At 41.9% G+C, this 17,140-nt stretch overlaps 2 protein-coding genes across 3 annotated transcripts; both read left to right on the forward strand.

The window, feature by feature from the left end:
* Positions 1-8,740: 8,740 nt before the first annotated feature.
* LOC110508060 (P2Y purinoceptor 12) lies at positions 8,741-16,790 on the forward strand. 2 transcript variants are annotated; one of them, XR_005040057.1, is made up of 3 exons: positions 8,741-9,572; positions 9,691-11,939; positions 15,268-16,790. XR_005040057.1 is itself a non-coding variant. In XM_021588510.2 (3 exons), exons 2-3 carry the CDS (start codon positions 9,321-9,323, stop codon positions 10,519-10,521), a joined length of 1,083 nt encoding a protein of 360 aa, XP_021444185.2. In that variant the 5' UTR covers positions 8,744-8,951; positions 9,313-9,320; the 3' UTR covers positions 10,522-12,485. The 2 variants fall into 2 exon arrangements, 1 of the variants encoding a protein (XP_021444185.2); XM_021588510.2 differs by lacking the exon at positions 15,268-16,790 and having other exon boundaries at positions 8,744-8,951; positions 9,313-9,572; positions 9,691-12,485.
* On the forward strand, positions 15,345-16,316 carry LOC110508061 (P2Y purinoceptor 14). The gene has a single exon (XM_036965041.1). It carries the CDS (start codon positions 15,345-15,347, stop codon positions 16,314-16,316), a length of 972 nt encoding a protein of 323 aa, XP_036820936.1.
* Positions 16,791-17,140: the final 350 nt, after the last annotated feature.

Raw genomic sequence — 17,140 nt, forward strand, 5'->3', positions numbered from 1 at the left:
TACATCCTGATGGTGCCAGGTTAGTTTACATCCTGATGGTGTCAGGTTAGTTTATATCCTGATGGTGTCAGGTTAGTTTATACCCTGATGGTGTCAGGTTAGTTTATATGCTGCTGGTGTTAGTGGCCCAGGTTAGTTAGTGGCCCTCAACCCCCTTACCAAAACACCCACAACATGATGTAGGCCTGAAATTGTTTTTCCATGGACTCTTCCAGTGCCTTTTTTAAAGCTTCTGTTTTGCAAGTGTCGGAGCCATGTGGAAAAGCTATGCCTGATCTGACTGAACAGGCTGCCAACATCAGTAGCTGTAGTAACCTTACACTTTCAAAACATAGAGCAGCCTGCACGTTCAGGGTGTGTGTTCAGGAGCTAGCCTGACAGGCTGCCATTCTAAACACACACACACACGCACACACACGCACGCACACGCACACACACACACACACACACACACACACACACACACACACACACACACACACACACACACACACACACACACACACACACACACACACACACAAACACACACACACACACGCACACACCCACACACACACACACACACACACGAACAAACATAGAGAACACCCGAAAGGTCACTGAACCCTAAATAAAATATCTCCTAATTCTTCAATACCCCTTCATCTCTCGAACAGATATGGTCCAGCCCCTGTAGGGGTTAAGGATCAAAGTTGATCTACTGCTTTTTCCACCCCCAGGATCCTCCATGCCCATGGTCCATGTCCCCGTCTCTGTCATTGCTCATTCTCTTATTACATCTCCTGATGTTAGGTCTCTCTCCCCCTCCCTCAGGCCCAGAGAGAACACTTTGACATTATGATGTCATCACACCAGGAAGAGACCGGAGAAGAAAACCAGACAGGCAGTCATTCCGGAGATGATGGATGTACTGACAAGATACTGTCTCTCCGCCGTAACAATGGGAGTCGTTGTCCTCAAAGCGGCTGTCTAGCTCCCGCCTATACTTTCTTTGGATTGGTGAATAAATCTTATTACTGTAATCCTTTTTGCAATATTCGATGAGGGTTGTTAATGTCAACCGCCTGTATTCAATGGAGAGAGATGTTATGCGACTAGCCTCATGCCATGAATATGCATGGCCATCTCCAGACAACTCCGATATAAAGTGTTTTCCTCAAAGTTGGCAGGATGTCACGTGTCCTACACGTGTCCTACTATCAGTTCACTCGTAACCCCTTAAGCATTATGAAACGTCGATTGTAACAAATAAACCTCACTTGCGCTAAAAATGCCATTCATGTTTTTGTTGACCAAATTCGAAACTCTCATTGACCTCCATACAAAAACTCACTTGGTGGGCGAGACAATGAAAAAAACGCCACCTGCCGGAGGAGGACAGATTTTCCGCCGAGTTGGACACTTCCTCTCCCTCTCCGGTCAATCCCTGGCTTTCATCATCCATCCCCACCCCTCTGTTTATTGCTTCATCCATGCCTTGGAATGATTATGAGCCTTAAGCTGGGCTGCTGAATCAATTAGAGAGCTGAAGTGGAGTCATGGGGGTTGGAGGAGGGGCAGATTAAGCAAGTGAAGAGTGCTCCTACAGCAGAGATTGGGGAAAGGAGAGGGGGGAGGTTGTGAGGGTTTGAACGTGAAAAAAAACAGGGTTGGTGTTGAATTCCTTTATTTCATCCTGTCTCTCCCCTCGCCAGGCTGTTTGAACAAAGCGCCGTGTGTGTGTGTGTGTGTGTGTGTTTGTGTGTGTGTGTGTGCGTGTGCGCGTGCGTGTGTGTGTGCGTGTGTGCGTGTGTGTGCGTGCGTGCGTGCGTGCCCTAAAGGGGCAGGGGTCAACTAGCATGCAGACACAAACCGGGTATTATCCTCAGCTGTGAGAGAACACTCACATCCTCTCTCTCTCCGATCAGAGGAGAACACTCTCACTTCCTCTCTGTTTCTCTTCTCTCTTCTCTTTTCTCTCTTCTCTCCTCTTTCTCCTGAAAGGCACCAGTCAGAACTGATCACCACACCTGATACCTATATATCACTGGGACATTCATGGGAAGCAGAAGAGACGGCAAATATCCATAAACACCCACACAAACTCACATACACACACACACACACAAATTCACATACACACACACCACACACACACACAGTCAACGCTGCTGTTCTATTATATACACAACATGGCCAAAAGTATGTGGACACCTGCTCGCCAAACATCTCATTCCAGAATCATGGGCATTTATATGGAGTTGGTCCCCACTTTGCTGTTATAACAGCCTCCACTCTTCTTTGAAGGCTTTCCACTAGATGTTGGAACATTGCTGCAGGGACCACACAGAAATGGTTTGTCGAGATCGGTGTGGAAGAACTTGACTGGCCTGCACAGAGCCCTGAGCTCGAACACCTTAGGGATGAATTGGAACGCAGACTTCGAGCCAGGCCTAATTGCCCAACATCAGTGCCCGACCTCACTAATGCTCTTGTGGCTGAATGGAAGCAAGGCACCGCAGCAATTTTCCAACATCTAGTGGAAAGACTTCCCAGAAGAGTGGAGGCTGTTATAGCAGCAATGTTCCAACATCTAGTGGGAAGCCTTCCCAGAAGAGTGGAGGCTGTTATAACAGCAATGTGGGGACCAACTCCATATTAATGCCCATGATTCTGGAATGAGATGATTTTGGTCCGTTCCGCTTTGACATCGCTCCTCTATATGTACATATTCTTAATTCATTCCTACTTAGATTTGTGTGTAATTTGTGTAACTTGTTAGATATTACTTGTTAGATATTACTTGCACTGTCGGAGCTAGAAGCACAAGCATTTCAATCCACCCGCAATAACATTTACTGATCACGTGTAAGTGACCAATAACATTTACTAATCACGTGTAAGTGACCAATACAATTTGATTTGATTTGAATGTCAAGTGGTTTGAATACCTTCCGAAGACACTTCGTGCTGCGATTTTTTGATTTATTTTTTATTCCAATCCAAAATAAACCTTATACAAACCTCAAATATATATGTTCACAAACCTTACTGCATACAAACCCTACATATAAAGGTATGTAAACAAGGGCACAACTTTCACTGGGGATGGGGGGGACATGTCCACTGGGGTTGGGGGGGACATGTCCACTGGGGATGGGGGGGACATGTCCACTGGGGTTGGGGGGGACATGTCCACTGGGGTTGGGGGGGACATGTCCACTGGGGATGGGGGGGACATGTCCACTGGGGATGGGGGGGGACATGTCCCTCCCACATTCTGAAATTGTATTTTTGTCCCCACTCCAGTTTTATCATTGGAATGGGATACAAACAGGGCAATAATGTGCTTTAGGACCATGCGGACGCATCCGAGTAGTCGGTAGGCTGTTCGCAGTGTTTATCCGACTGGATTTAGGACCACACAGACACCACAGAGTGGACTGACAGGCTGTGTGAAGGCAAAGCTTCTGGAAGGCTGGCTGGACCGGCGCGGGAGAGTTGGGCAAAGTTGGGCAAAGTTCAGTGTTACGCTCTTTCACCAAGTTGTGGAAGGAACAGAAACTGGCTACTCTTTAATTGACTGATGTAGCTGGCAAGGTAACTGCTGTTTAAAGTAACAGAAGAAGAAGAAACTAGTGTTTATTCGCCAATGCTGAGCTATTACTGTAACTGACATGTAACGTTAGCTAATATTTCATCCCATTTGGACTGAGGCGAATGAATAAGCTACACTAGTGAGTAGCTACCACAGCCAGGTCAGCTCTAGCCTCTAGTCATCTGTCAGATAGAGATATGAGGTGGCTATTATTACTACTATCTAACAGCAGTTGTTTGTGTGGACATGTTTTGTTACATTTCAGAAGTAAATAAACTTAGCAAGCTTTCACCAGTTGATGTACCGTTACATTTTGTAAAGTTGTTTTTTATTTAACCTTTATTTAACTAGGCAAGTCAGATAAGAAAAATAACTATTATTTACAATGACGGCCTACCGGTGGAACAGTGGATCAACTGCCTTGTTCAGGGGCAGAACGACAGATTTTTACCATGTCAGCTCGGGGATTCGATCCAGAAACCTTTCGGGTTGGGTAAGTCTGTCCTATCTGGTGTAATTCTCCTGTCTTATCTGGTGTCCTGTGTGATTTTATATCGGTAGGCTGCCTATAATAATATAACAATATGCTCCCTATAATTCTGCACTGTTGGAGATAGGAACACAAGCATTTCGCTAAACCCGCAATAATATCTGCTAAATATGTGTATGTGACCAATACAATTTGATTTGATCTAATTCTCTCTCTCTCACCTGTTGCACCCTCCACAACTGCTCTTATTATGATTTGACCCTGCTGGTCATCTATGAGTGTTTGAACATCTTGAAGAACGGTCTGGACTTAATGGCCTTGTGCCCTTATAATCTCCACCCGGCACAGACAGAAGAGGACTGGGCATCCCTCAGAACCTGGTTCCTTCTCTAGGTTTCTTCCTATGTTCCTGCCTTTCTAGGGAGTTTTTCCTAGCCATTGTTCTTCTGCATTGCTTGCTGTTTACGGTTTTTATGCTGGGTTTCTGTACAGGGAGACGTTTTATGACAGCAGGAGGTGCGTATTATTTCTATGGTCTGGGCCAATTCTATGATGTCATAGATTGAAGAGTGAAGAGAACATACAGATTGTGAGGACAGTGGGACAGTGATGTCACAAAGCTCCTCTTAAGTCATTGAAGTGTCCTGAAAGGAAACCAGTCTGTCTCATTAAAGGGTCAGTTTTCCATGTGTTTTTTATTCAGAGACTGTTGTTCCGGAACGGTGCTGATAAATGCTTCAAATGGAAATAACTTGTTGAATAAACAAAACAAACAAAATGTTAAATATGATAACCAAAACCACCCATCGTATTCGGCATACTAAAACACACACACACACACACCGGCATATGCTCAGCATGAAAACACAAATATGGTGACCTACAGTAGGCTGCACGCTGTATACTGTGCTATCACAGCATTGTCCATAGTAAACAGATATACTGTACTATCACAGCATTGTCCATGACTAAACAGATATACTGTACCATCACAGCATTGTCCATAGTAAACAGATATACTGTACTATCACAGCATTGTCCATGACTAAACAGATATACTGTACTATCACAGCATTGTCCATGACTAAACAGATATACTGTACTATCACAGCATTGTCCATAGTAAACAGATATACTGTACTATCACAGCATTGTCCATGACTAAACAGATATACTGTACTATCACAGCATTGTCCATGACTAAACAGATATACTGTACCATCACAGCATTGTCCATAGTAAACAGATATACTGTACTATCACAGCATTGTCCATGACTAAACAGATATACTGTACTATCACAGCATTGTCCATGACTAAACAGATATACTGTACCATCACAGCATTGTCCATAGTAAACAGATATACTGTACTATCACAGCATTGTCCATGACTAAACAGATATACTGTACTATCACAGCATTGTCCATAGTAAACAGATATACTGTACTATCACAGCATTGTCCATAGTAAACAAATATATTGTACTATCACAGCATTGTCCATGACTAAACAGATATACTGTACCATCACAGCATTGTCCATAGTAAACAGATATACTGTACTATCACAGCATTGTCCATGACTAAACAGATATACTGTACTATCACAGCATTGTCCATGACTAAACAGATATACTGTACTATCACAGCATTGTCCATAGTAAACAGATATACTGTACTATCACAGCATTGTCCATAGTAAACAGATATGCTGTACTATCACAGCATTGTCCATGACTAAACAGATATACTGTCCTATCACAGCATTGTCCATAGTAAACAGATATACTGTACTATCACAGCATTGTCCATAGTAAACAGATATACTGTACTATCACAGCATTGTCCATGACTAAACAGATATACTGTACTATCACAGCATTGTCCATAGTAAACAGATATACTGTACTATCACAGCATTGTCCATAGTAAACAGATATACTGTACTATCACAGCATTGTCCATGACTAAACAGATATACTGTACTATCACAGCATTGTCCATGACTAAACAGATATACTGTACTATCACAGCATTGTCCATAGTAAACAGATATACTGTACTATCACAGCATTGTCCATGACTAAACAGATATACTGTACCATCACAGCATTGTCCATAGTAAACAGATATACTGTACTATCACAGCATTGTCCATGACTAAACAGATATACTGTACTATCACAGCATTCTCCATGACTAAACAGATATACTGTACTATCACAGCATTGTCCATGACTAAACAGATATACTGTACTATCACAGCATTGTCCATGACTAAACAGATATACTGTACCATCACAGCATTGTCCATAGTAAACAGATATACTGTACTATCACAGCATTGTCCATGACTAAACAGATATACTGTACTATCACAGCATTGTCCATAGTAAACAGATATACTGTACTATCACAGCATTGTCCATAGTAAACAGATATACTGTACTATCACAGCATTGTCCATAGTAAACAGATATACTGTACTATCACAGCATTGTCCATAGTAAACAGATATACTGTACTATCACAGCATTGTCCATGACTAAACAGATATACTGTACCATCACAGCATTGTCCATGACTAAACAGATATACTGTACTATCACAGCATTGTCCATGACTAAACAGATATACTGTACTATCACAGCATTGTCCATAGTAAACAGATATACTGTACTATCACAGCATTGTCCATAGTAAACAGATATACTGTACTATCACAGCATTGTCCATAGTAAACAGATATACTGTACTATCACAGCATTGTCCATAGTAAACAGATATACTGTACTATCACAGCATTGTCCATGACTAAACAGATATACTGTACTATCACAGCATTGTCCATAGTAAACAGATATACTGTACTATCACAGCATTGTCTATGACTAAACAGATATACTGTACTATCACAGCATTGTCCATAGTAAACAGATATACTGTACTATCACAGCATTGTCCATAGTAAACAGATATACTGTACTATCACAGCATTGTCCATAGTAAACAGATATACTGTACTATCACAGCATTGTCCATGACTAAACAGATATACTGTACTATCACAGCATTGTCCATGACTAAACAGATATACTGTACTATCACAGCATTGTCCATGACTAAACAGATATACTGTACTATCACAGCATTGTCCATAGTAAACAGATATACTGTACTATCACAGCATTGTCCATAGTAAACAGATATACTGTACTATCACAGCATTGTCCATAGTAAACAGATATACTGTACTATCACAGCATTGTCCATGACTAAACAGATATACTGTACCATCACAGCATTGTCCATGACTAAACAGATATACTGTACTATCACAGCATTGTCCATGACTAAACAGATATACTGTACCATCACAGCATTGTCCATGACTAAACAGATATACTGTACTATCACAGCATTGTCCATGACTAAACAGATATACTGTACCATCACAGCATTGTCCATGACTAAACAGATATACTGTACTATCACAGCATTGTCCATGACTAAACAGATATACTGTACTATCACAGCATTGTCCATGACTAAACAGATATACTGTACTATCACAGCATTGTCCATGACTAAACAGATATACTGTACCATCACAGCATTGTCCATGACTAAACAGATATACTGTACTATCACAGCATTGTCCATAGTAAACAGATATACTGTACTATCACAGCATTGTCCATGACTAAACAGATATACTGTACTATCACAGCATTGTCCATGACTAAACAGATATACTGTACTATCACAGCATTGTCCATAGTAAACAGATATACTGTACTATCACAGCATTGTCCATGACTAAACAGATATACTGTACCATCACAGCATTGTCCATGACTAAACAGATATACTGTACTATCACAGCATTGTCTATGACATATGCGATTGGGTTCTGGTCAAAAGTAGCTCACTATACACTGAATATACAAAACATTAAGAACACCTGCTCTTTTCATGACATAGGCTGAGCAGGTGAATCCAGGTGAAAGCTATGATCTCTTATTGATGTCACTTGTTAAATCCACTTCAATCAGTGTAGATGAAGTGGAGGAGACGGGTTAAAGAAGGATTTTTAAGCCTTGAGACAATTGAGACATGGATTGTATATGTGTGCCATTCAGAGAAAGGGTGAATGGGCAAGACAAAATATTGAAGTGCCTTTGAACGGAGTATGGTAGTAGGTGCCAGGCACACAGGTTTGTGTCAAGAACTGCAATGCTGCTGGGTTGTTCACACTCCAAAATGTCCTGTGTGTCGACACAAGAATGGTCTGCCACCCAATGGACATCAAGCTAACTTGACACTGTGGGAAGCATTGGAGTCAACTTCGGCCAGTATCCCTGTGGAACCCTTTTAATACCTTGTAGAGTCCATGCCCCGACGAATTGACACTGTTCTGAGGGCAAAAACAGGGGGGGGGGGGTGCAACTCAACAAGTGTTCTTAATGTTTTGTCCACTCAGTGTACTGTGTATTAACACACACACATCAGCTGATGGCCAGATTGTGCAACAGGATAACATTCATGAGAGGGTGTTGTGGACTGCAGGATCCTAGGGGGGACCAGACTGTCTTTCCTCTGAATGGCATGACCGGAAACAAAAGCAGAAGGGAGAGAGAGAGAGAGAGAGAGAGAGAGAGAGAGAGAGGAGAGAGAACATCTCCACACATTTTGTCACTTTGCTCTAGTGTCAGATCAGATTGACAGTGATTTAAAGAGAGAGAGAGAAGGGTATTTTCATGCATTTCTCTGTCTTGAAGAGCCCAAACCCCTGCATTCCAAGATAGAGAAGAAGTCACGGTCCTCCAGGATCCTCTATCAGGACCCATCAGTCTCAACCTCCCCCTGGCCTACTCAGGTGGGTTCACTTAGACACATCAAACAGGCTTACACCCAAAACAAAATAGAATAAGATATTACAACTTGTGTAATTTTGATTGTTAAAAATGTTAAGTTTTGTTAATTGTAAAAAAAAAAATGTATCCTGGCTGTACGTGGTTCCAAAGTTCGTCTGCAGTCCATTTTGTGAGTGTATTCATCATCATTTTTTAAATTCAATTGAATAATGTATTCTGAATATCCAAACAAGTTGTTTTGTATGGGAGGGCAGCTATATTATCTCTAAGCCAGTCATCATTACAGTAAGTAATGGATGAAATTAGGAAGTATACAGTACTGTACAACTTTCACCTTTTTTCATTTTGCTTCATACGTCACAGCCCTAGATATGGACAGCACAACAGGATTCGCCCGGACCCCTGTCAATCACAACCACACCAACAGCAGCTGTTCCCGTGACAACGTGCTGAAGACTGTGGTGTTTCCTGTTCTCTACTCCCTCCTCTTCCTGTTGGGCCTGTCCCTCAACGGCCTGGCAGTGTGGGTGTTCTTCAGCATCCCCAGCCGCTCCCACTTCATCATCTACCTCAAGAACATTGTGGTGGCCGACGTCCTCATGACCCTCACCTTCCCCTTCAAGGTGCAGTTACAATTATAATAATCATAATATTAATAAAAGTTATAATATTGATAACTATGAAAAAAGTATGAAAAAACAGCAATTAAATTACTGACTTTATTAATGTATTTTGCTGTAGGTGCTGTCTGACTCCAACATGGCGTCCGTGGGTCTGCGTGTCTTCGTCTGTCGTGTCTCCTCTGTGCTCTTCTATCTCACCATGTACATCAGCATCCTCTTCTTTGGCCTCATCAGCATCGACCGCTGCAGGAAGACCCTCCAGCCCTTCAAGGGGACCAACGCGGCTCGTCTGTCCCACAGGAAACTGCTCTCTGGGGTTATCTGGTGCTCCCTGCTGGCCCTCTCCTTGCCCAACATGGTCCTGACCAGCCGCAGCCCCACCTCAGTCTACTTCAAGTGCAGTGATCTGAAGACGGCGGCTGGGCTGCATTGGCATGAGGTGGTCAACCACGTGTGCCAGGTCATCTTCTGGGGCAACCTGGTGACGGTGATAGTGTGTTATGCCCTCATCACCAAAGAGCTGTACAGTTCCTACGCCCGCGCCAACGCTTACTGTGCTGGTGGAGCCAGCAGAGCTGGTACTGGTAAAGGACAGCGCCAGCCCCAGAGAAAGACTGTGAGTTCAAACGTCTTCCTGGTGCTGGCTGTGTTCTTTGTGTGCTTCGTGCCGTTCCATTTCTCCCGCGTGCCGTACACCATGAGCCAGACGCGGGGACGCATGTTTGACTGTAACCTCAAGCTGTTCTTCTTCCAATTAAAGGAGAGTACACTCTGGCTGTCCTCCCTCAACTCCCTCCTGGACCCTCTCATCTACTTCTTCCTCTGTAAGTCCTTCAGGACCACCCTGTTCAAGACGCTCCGTCTCCCACCTGGGACCTGTAGCTGGCTCACTGGGAGAGGGCCGGACCCCAACACAGGCAGTACCCCTCTGGGAGACTCCTCTGCTTGACTGTAGCGAACTAAAGCTCTCTTCTGAAGGACTTCCATGTATTGTGGTCTGATGAATGTTTCACAGAGGATCATACTGCCCTCTACTGTAAGGCTGACGGAAACATCAACTGTGTGTTGATTGTAGCTCTGTCTGGGCAATGGAAAGAGTAGAGTAGGAAACTCTGCACAGACCAGTGATAATTACAATAATATGCAAACCAGTCTGTAACACCAGTCTGTAACACCAGTCTGTAACATTTTGTAGAATGTCATAACCCCCTCTAAATAACCTCATGCCAAAGGAAATCACCTAATCACCATGTCTGTCTCATAACAGCTTAGTTCCCCATACCGGCATTCTGCTTTGACCTCGTTCTTTTTTAGGCTTCAGGAACTGAAATAAGAGATATGTAATTATGTGTAACCATGGCACAGCACGTATGCCTATAATGGACAGCAAAACGTCCTGTACTACATAAACTTGTGAAATCTAAATATTTTTTTCTCTCCCATTCGTTGATCCATGTCTTTAACCATTCTTCAACAAAACAATATGATACTGAGGGAAAAATCCCCTGATTTCTCGGATGCATTGAAAGCCAGATGTGCTGTATGTTTAGACAGACAGTATACAACCTTTTAACAGATGGCCTAAGGGCAGGTGGGAGGGAGGCTGCTACTTACTGCTGTACAGTGACCACAGAGGAACCTAGAAAAACAAGCTGTGAGTGGCCGAAGGCTTTCCGTGGAAGTAGCAAGATGTGAAACAACACCAGTAAAAACCACACTGCGAAAGACAGCTGAAAGTTAACGTGAAAACAATAGTTCATGTGAAAGAAATGGTGTGTGTGCATGAGAGAGAGAAACATGGGATCAACACGTCTGATCTTTTAAATAATAATTAGTTCCAGGATAGAAAATGTAAAAAAAACACCAACCTCCCTGTGAAAATATAACAAACATACAGAAACTCCCTAACCTGCCGAATCCAGGTCACTGGTAGGGGAAATACCATCTGCATGGGCAGATGCTAACAGCAGCAGTTCCATCAGTCCCATCATATGGCTCAGGTGGTAGAACATGGCTCTTGCAATGCCAAAATTGTGGGTTTGATTCCTGGGTCACCCACACACAAAATATATGCATGCATGACTGTCAGTAACTTTGGATAAAATCATCTGCTAAATTGCATGATATTGTTATATTATAAGAAGTTTGACAAACAAGGGTGGCTTTTTTTTCAGTTGTGGTCAAAAAGCCAAAGATATTGATAACTAACCCTGTGCGTGAGCTCTTATTTTACCACTTCCCCATCTTCAGGAAGTGTATTAGGTGACGTAACAAACGCAGGCCCAATACATCGCAGTAACATATCTCACACGAAAGACATCGTAGTGACTTTCCTCCATGATAAGATGGTTTTTCTCAACTTCACCGGTGAGTTTCCTTATTTATTTATAATAACACATCATAGACATTTTTTTCTTAAATAATATTGTTCGTAAATATCCCAAATCTGACAAAAGGTTGCCTTTGACACAGAAAGAATAAGCTGTGAATTTTTTTGAGAAATGTTTATTGTGAACTTTATGAATCACAATCATTAGACTTTTATGCTTTCAATTGTATTTTGCAATAACAATAAACTATTAATTCACACAATGAAAATGAACCACATCGTGGTGTCAAATGTATGTTTTAATTTTAAAAAACATTAAAGGGGAAATCTGTGTTTGGTATATACATTTTCTGACTTTTTGAAGGAATACTTTAGGATTTTGGGTCCATGCAACTTATTATGTGACTTGTTTTCTACAACAAAGCGGTTGAATATTTGTTGACTCAAGACATTCCAGCTTTTCATTTTTAAATATTTTTACAGTGGAGATCAAGTTTATAAAATGCCTGGCTGGGCAGATGAGACAATGGATTGCGCAGTGAGATGGAACAGATTAAATAGGCATTTCAACATCATAGATTTAGGCGGTGGTAACTTGTTGAATGGACACCGGCAGGAATGCGGTTTTAACCAATCAGCATCCATGATTAGACCCACCCATTGTATAACCTCCAATATTCTATATGGACAACTTGTCATGCTATTTTGAGTGCTATACCGTTTGGTTTGAAGTGGCTTAGAAAATGTAGCCCCTACCACTCCCATTGTTTCACTAGCAGAGATGCTGTCGGTGGGGTAAGTACATAAAGAAAACAAAGCCATATTTTGGACTCTCACGATCACTTTTTGAAGTGAATTGAATTGGCTATTTCTTAATACAAATGAAGTATATTTCAAAATATTGTGTACTGCCTCTAAAACATTTTACTGTAGATTCGTGGTAGTCTTAAACAAATCCACTTTGAAACAAAAGTCTACACCTCACACACATGAGGCTTAAAGAAAAGAAGACACCTGTACCAGGTCAGATATCGAGTTGAGATGTATCACATTTTGAGTTTGCACAGAAGACTGAAATATAATAAAACAGTTTGACATAGAAACACCAGATTTTTGTTTTTATAATTTTGAGTAATTATGAAAAATATGAATAACATTCCACCCATGAGGGTGCTTTTGGTCATTGACAGCAGGAAAGGGCTACATGGCAGTCATTTTTACCACAAAAATATGACAAGATTCTGTTCAAAACTCAAAACTGTACAAAACTACATTTCATTTGATAGAATATGCAAATTAATCCATACGTGTCTATTGACACTTGTGAAGTCAATCTAAGTAATGAAACATTTAAAAAAAAACTAGGATAGGTTACTGTTTGTACTGTAAAATAGTGTAACAGAACTACAATAAACACAGCGAGAAACTATAATAGAGATGAGATGTGAGTTTCCATGGGAAACTAAGATAGTTACTCTCTGTACTGTCAAATAGTGTAACAGAAACTATTGCCACCCAGCAACTTTGTGAAAAAAAGTTGAGGGTTTTGGTCGACAAAACTAGCACCATAATACTGGTAGACCAAACTGAGTATCGCCCAGGTTGGTGCGCTGTCACAACTAAGACAAACCCTCAGCGCTGCAATACTGATAGAAAAAACTGGGTATCGCCCAGGTTGGTACACTGTCACAAGCAATACAAACAAGGAAAGAACCCAAAGGAGATGGCACAAGCCAAAACCGAATGGAGGGACAGCAGAGCACCCTGATGGAGAGGCTAACTGCTCCAAGCTATTGAATAGCAGCCGGTACACTTCTGATAGAGTCTTTTGATAGAGGCTGACTAGCTAGCTGCTCCAAGCTATTGAATAGCAGCCGGTACACTTCTGATATAGTCTTTTGATAGAGAGACTGACTAGCTAGCTGCTCCAAGCTATTGAATAGCAGCCGGTACACTTCTGATATAGTCTTTTGATAGAGAGACTGACTAGCTAGCTGCTCCAAGCTATTGAAGAGCAGCTGGTACACTTCTGATAGAGTCTTCTGATAGAGAGGCTAACTAGCTAGCTGCTCCAAGCTATTGAATAGCAGCCGGTACACTTCTGCTCTTATACACTCTAACGTAGCGCTCTTACCATTCCTCTCTGGAATGAACTGAGAAAAGGAAGAGGTGGATGTAGTATGTCAGCAACTACAGTATTTAATTACGGGGGTCAGCCGCAGTCTCAGCACTACCTGGTACACGGGACTAATCTGAAATTCCTCAGAATATAGTGATCAGATCTAGTGCAAAATGACTGTTTTTTTTGCATGGGCTGCATCTCAATCCACCATATCCATCTATGTCTGTAGGGTCCAAACCTTTTGGACTACAAACCCCTCTGTGGAAAGAGGAGGCTCTCTTGAACACGATGGTATTCTCCTTTTTTCTCTATATCCCCCACAAGTGTCATGGGACTCATCTGAAGGTAACCCATACAAATTAATGTAAGTATGGATATATATATAGATATTAAACCTTCATGTGAAGGTAACCCATACAAATGAATGGGAGTATGGAGATATATATAGATATTAAACCTTCATCTGAAGCCAACCCATACAAATTAATGGGAGTATGGAGATATATATAGATATTAAACCTTCATCTAAAGGTAACCCATACAAATGAATGGGAGTATGGAGATATTTCTTATACCTCCAAAATATAGGACAGCGACTTCAAAACCTTATTTCTTATGATAAATTTGTTTACTGTCTTTTGTGCGTCTTTTCTGAATGTGTAATTCGATGCGTGGGCTATAATAGTAAAGGCCAAATATTTGATCAAATCACTTTTCAATATATTTTTTTTATACCTAAAGGCATCCTAAAATTCAAAAACAAATAGCTAAATGATCCATGGTATGACCATCTTAAAACAATTCCACATGTTAGCTTAGTAACATATGGAATTGAGGTTAACGGTCATTTTGGTCAAATTTTATTTCAGTTAACATTAATTGCATGTGTAAATATGTTTTGATAAGAAATCAGTTTATATTTTGCTATGATTGTTGCTTTTCCAATAGTTTCTTCTTGGGGTCAAAATGGTAGGTTGAGGGTTAATTTATTGATAGATAGACATTATCCATTGAACATGCCAACTAGGACTAGGTTTAAACTTGTCTCTGGGAAACCAGACGGTAATGTTTTGAAGACACTAAGCACATGATCCATTTATATTCTTAAATTGTATTCTTCAAGAAGCAATAGCTACATATCATTTATTCAAAATTCCTAAAATTGATGTACCAATGCAGATTTCCCCTTTAATCTAGAAATTAATTATTATTTTAATAATTTTTCTTCCTAACCTCATTTGCAGATTCCTCAAAACTAGTAGCCACAATGGCATCACATTCCCCTCCAAAGGACTGTGGCTTTAATGAAGATACCTTAAATATGGCTATATCAAGTCTCTACTTCCTGTTGTTCATCCCGGCCCTCATCATCAATGGGGTAGCAGTCTGGGTCTGCATGCAACTTCGTTCAAAGTCCACCTTCATGGTGTATCTGAAGAACCTTCTGGCCGCTGACCTTCTCATGACCCTGACCATCCCTGTCAAAGCAGCCAATATCCTGCCCAGCACTCCACTGACTCTGAAGGCCTTTGCCTGTCGCTACTCTGATGTTCTTTTTTACCTCTGTATGTACATGAGCATCATTCTGTTGGGCCTCATCAGTCTGGACCGCTTCTTCAAGATCGTCAGGCCCTGTGGCAGGTTGTTGGGTCAGAACATTGTCTTCGGCAAAGTGCTGGCTGCTTCCATCTGGGTGGTGCTGTTGTCCACTGCTGTCATTCCAACCATGATCCTGACCAATCAGGATCCCACAAACAAGACTAAACTATTCTGTATGGCAATGAAGAGCAATGCAGGACAATATTTCCACAGTGGCGTGGTCAAATTAAACAACGCAATCTTCTGGGTGGTGTGTGTTCTTATTTGCTTCTGCTACATGTGCATAGCAAGGAAGGTTTTTCAATCATACAGGAAATCAGGAAGCAGCAATGACGAAGGGAGGCATAAGACCAAAGTGCGTGTGTTTTTGGTTCTGGTGGTTTTCCTGACGTGTTTCGGACCCTACCACGCCATACGGCTCCCCTACACCTTGCTTCAGGTTACCTCAACAACCAGCTGCACTAAGGTCACCTTACAGATCTCTAAGGAGTTCACCTTGTGGATGTCAGCCACGAACGTCTGTCTGGACCCTCTCATCTACTTCTTCCTCTGTAAGCCCTTCAGGATCACCCTGTTCAAGACGCTCCGTCTCCCACCTGGGACCTGTAGCTGGCTCACTGGGAGAGGACCCAACACAATAGAGGATCAGACCCCAACACAGGAGGGAGACTCCTGTGCCTGTACAGAAAATTAAAACTCTTTGGAAATATCTACTTCATGTTGTAAGATGTTCTGTTTGACAGAGTATAATACTGCTACCTGGTGGAGGGTAAACTATCCAAAGAGTTATACTAGAAAGGAATCCACCAGGTGTAATGTACTATCCTACTCTTTATATTAGAAATGCTACGTTACAGCCTTATTCTAAAACAGAATAACTACATTTTTACCCTCATAAATCTACACACAATACCCAATAATGGAGGGCCGTACAGGCCCCATTTAACATCGGTGTGGTTGTAGTGGAGCGAGATTCTTGGTGTCCACATCACCAACAAACTGTCATGGTCCAAACATCCCAAGACAGTCGTGAAGAGGGTACTACAACGCCTTTTCGGCGTTGGGTACTCAGATCCTCAAAAAGTTATACAGCTGCACCATCGAGAGCATCCTGACCGGTTGCATCACCGCCTGGTATGGCAACTACCCGGCATCTGACCGTAAGGCGCTACAGAGGGTAGTAAGTACGGCCCAGTACATCACTGGGACCAAGCTTCCTGCCATCCAAGACCTTTATAATAGGTGGGGTCAGAGGAAGGCCCTAAAATGTGTAAAAGACTCCAGTTACCCCACGGCAAGTAGTACCGGAGTGCCAAGTCTGGGTCCAAAAAGGCTCCTTAACAGCTTCTACCCCCAAGCCATAACACTGCTGAATGGCCACCAGGACTATTTACATTGATACCGCCCATCCTCCATTTGTTTTTACACTGCTGCTACTCGCTGTTTATCATCTATGCATAGTCACTTTACCCCTACCTACATGTACAAATTATCTCAACAAACCTCTACCCCCTCATA

This window comes from Oncorhynchus mykiss, chromosome 27 (genome assembly GCF_013265735.2).
Source record: "Oncorhynchus mykiss isolate Arlee chromosome 27, USDA_OmykA_1.1, whole genome shotgun sequence".
NCBI lineage: Eukaryota > Metazoa > Chordata > Actinopteri > Salmoniformes > Salmonidae > Oncorhynchus > Oncorhynchus mykiss.

Excerpts from the sequence above, each read along its gene's own strand:
- LOC110508061 (XM_036965041.1), top strand. The coding sequence starts at position 15,345 with ATGGCTATATCAAGTCTCTACTTCCTGTTGTTCATCCCGGCCCTCATC.
- LOC110508060 (XM_021588510.2), top strand. The coding sequence starts at position 9,321 with ATGGACAGCACAACAGGATTCGCCCGGACCCCTGTCAATCACAACCAC. Across the intron at positions 9,573-9,690 it reads CCCTCACCTTCCCCTTCAAG|GTGCTGTCTGACTCCAACAT; the intron begins GTGCAGTTACAA and ends ATTTTGCTGTAG.